Source organism: Ictalurus furcatus, chromosome 5, assembly GCF_023375685.1.
Source record: "Ictalurus furcatus strain D&B chromosome 5, Billie_1.0, whole genome shotgun sequence".
In the NCBI taxonomy this organism is placed as follows: domain Eukaryota; kingdom Metazoa; phylum Chordata; class Actinopteri; order Siluriformes; family Ictaluridae; genus Ictalurus; species Ictalurus furcatus.
Genome location: NC_071259.1, coordinates 33,754,289 through 33,756,788, shown reverse-complemented (window position 1 = coordinate 33,756,788; position 2,500 = coordinate 33,754,289). Strand labels below are relative to the sequence as shown.

The 2,500-nt window shown below is 40.0% G+C and overlaps 1 protein-coding gene across 5 annotated transcripts in view; it reads left to right on the top strand.

The window, feature by feature from the left end:
• Positions 1–2,500, top strand: part of spag17 (sperm associated antigen 17) — a 22,077-nt gene that overhangs the window by 4,969 nt on the left and 14,608 nt on the right. For all 5 annotated transcript variants that reach the window (XM_053625848.1, XM_053625849.1, XM_053625850.1 and 2 more), the window contains 5 exons: positions 30–174; positions 259–438; positions 696–724; positions 2,117–2,215; positions 2,306–2,460. In XM_053625848.1, coding sequence (XP_053481823.1) covers positions 30–174; positions 259–438; positions 696–724; positions 2,117–2,215; positions 2,306–2,460 — 608 coding nt within the window. The remainder of the gene's footprint in view (positions 1–29; positions 175–258; positions 439–695; positions 725–2,116; positions 2,216–2,305; positions 2,461–2,500) is intronic.

The following is a 2,500-nucleotide window of genomic DNA, read 5'->3' as shown; positions in this document are numbered from 1 at the left end:
GTCTCTCTCTCTCTCTGTCTGTCTCTCAGGTGTTAGACAGCTTGGATGCAGTGAGTGTTGAGGTGTGTATGATGAAGAAGAGTTCTGTGTGGAACACTCTGATGTCTAAACACCTCGACACCAACAGCCTCAATACAGCCAGGAGACATGAACTACTGCACTACTGTTCTACCGGTAACACACACACACACACACACACACACACACACTCAGAGAGAGCTTACTGACAATACCTGGTGTGTGTGTGTGTGTGTGTAGACTCTCTGAGCTCTGCAGATGTTCAGAGGCTCCTCCAGATATGTGTGTTTGAGAGCATGCCCCTGACTGCAGTAGATGCGAGTGGAGGTCACACACTCGCTGCATCACACACTGCGTTACCGTGGGACGACCCCGTGACCTTCACACACACCGTCTACTGCGGCCTCGACACCACACACGGTACGGAGCAGAGCGACAACCATCGCAAAATAAATAACCAATGTACACTTTATAGTTTATTAATGGCTGTGTGATGAGGAAGTGAAGCACAGCCCCCCTGGTGGATAAACACTGATCATCAGTACACTGTGACTGATACACACATCACACATCACAGAGCTGTTACACACAACACAACATTCTATTAATCTCTCTCACACACACACACACTCGATCAGCCAAGTGGAACATCCTCATTCTCTTGTTTTTTTCCTCAGAAAGTACAGTTGGATGTGATGAGCAGCAGGTATGTGTGTGTTCTGTATAATCACACACACACAATACACACGTATTACACACACTACACATTTCACATTAAACATTGTGTGTGTGTGTGTGTGTAATATGTGTGCAGTGTGTATAGTGTGTGTAATATGTGTGCAGTGTGTATACTGTGTGTAATATGTGTGTAGTGTGTGTAATATGTGTGCAGTGTGTATACTGTGTGTAATATGTGTGTAGTGTGTGTAATATGTGTGCAGTGTGTGTAGTTGTTTAATATGTGTGTGGTGTGTGTAATATGTGTGCAGTGTGTATAGTGTGTGTAATATGTGTGCAGTGTGTATACTGTGTGTAATATGTGTGTAGTGTGTGTAGTTGTTTAATATGTGTGTAGTGTGTGTAATATGTGTGTAATATGTGTGCAGTGTGTGTAATATGTGTGTAGTGTGTGTAGTTGTTTAATATGTGTGTAGTGTGTGTAATATGTGTGTAGTGTGTGTAATATGTGTGCAGTGTGTGTAATATGTGTGTAATATGTGTGTAGTGTGTGTAATATGTGTGTAATATGTGTGCAGTGTGTGTAATATGTGTGTAGTGTGTGTAGTTGTTTAATATGTGTGTAGTGTGTGTAATATGTGTGCAGTGTGTGTAATATGTGTGTAATATGTGTGTAGTGTGTGTAGTTGTTTAATATGTGTGTAGTGTGTGTAATATGTGTGTAATATGTGTGTAGTGTGTGTAATATGTGTGTAATATGTGTGCAGTGTGTGTAATATGTGTGTAATATGTGTGTAGTGTGTGTAGTTGTTTAATATGTGTGTAGTGTGTGTAATATGTGTGTAGTGTGTGTAATATGTGTGCAGTGTGTGTAATATGTGTGTAATATGTGTGTAGTGTGTGTAATATGTGTGCAGTGTGTGTAATATGTGTGTAATATGTGTGTAGTTGTTTAATATGTGTGTAGTGTGTGTAATATGTGTGTAGTGTGTGTAATATGTGTGCAGTGTGTGTAATATGTGTGTAATATGTGTGTAGTGTGTGCAGTGTGTGTAATATGTGTGTAGTGTGTGTAGTTGTTTAATATGTGTGTAGTGTGTGTAATATGTGTGTAGTGTGTGTAATATGTGTGCAGTGTGTGTAATATGTGTGTAATATGTGTGCAGTGTGTGTAATATGTGTGTAGTGTGTGTAGTTGTTTAATATGTGTGTAGTGTGTGTAATATGTGTGTAGTGTGTGTAATATGTGTGCAGTGTGTGTAATATGTGTGTAATATGTGTGTAGTGTGTGTAATATGTGTGTAATATGTGTGTAGTGTGTGTAGTTGTTTAATATGTGTGTAGTATGTGTAGTTGTTTAATATGTGTGTAGTGTGTGTAGTGTGTGTGTATTGTGTGTAATATGTTGTGTAATTATCAGGAGAATAAAGTCAGTGTAGAAGATTTACAGAAGACGCTGATTCGACATTTCAGACACTGGAACTTCACCGAACATCACAATGCTGAAGTCTTTCCTCAGGTTCATCTATCTATCTGTCTGTCTGTCTATCTATCTGTCTATCTATCTATCCATCTATATATCTGTGTGTGTGTGCGTTTATCTCTTTAGGTTCTGCAGACAGCGTCCGAGTCGTACAGATGTGTAGATTCATTCCACAGCTGTCAGTCCAACATCATGTACGTCTTCTGCCACAATCCCATGAGTCCTGAGAGGAGCAGCAGAGGCTCATGGGAAGTGTCTCTTCACACCGATGTTAGATTCAGGTGTGTTGATCACACGTTTATGTAGCGGACATTATTAGAC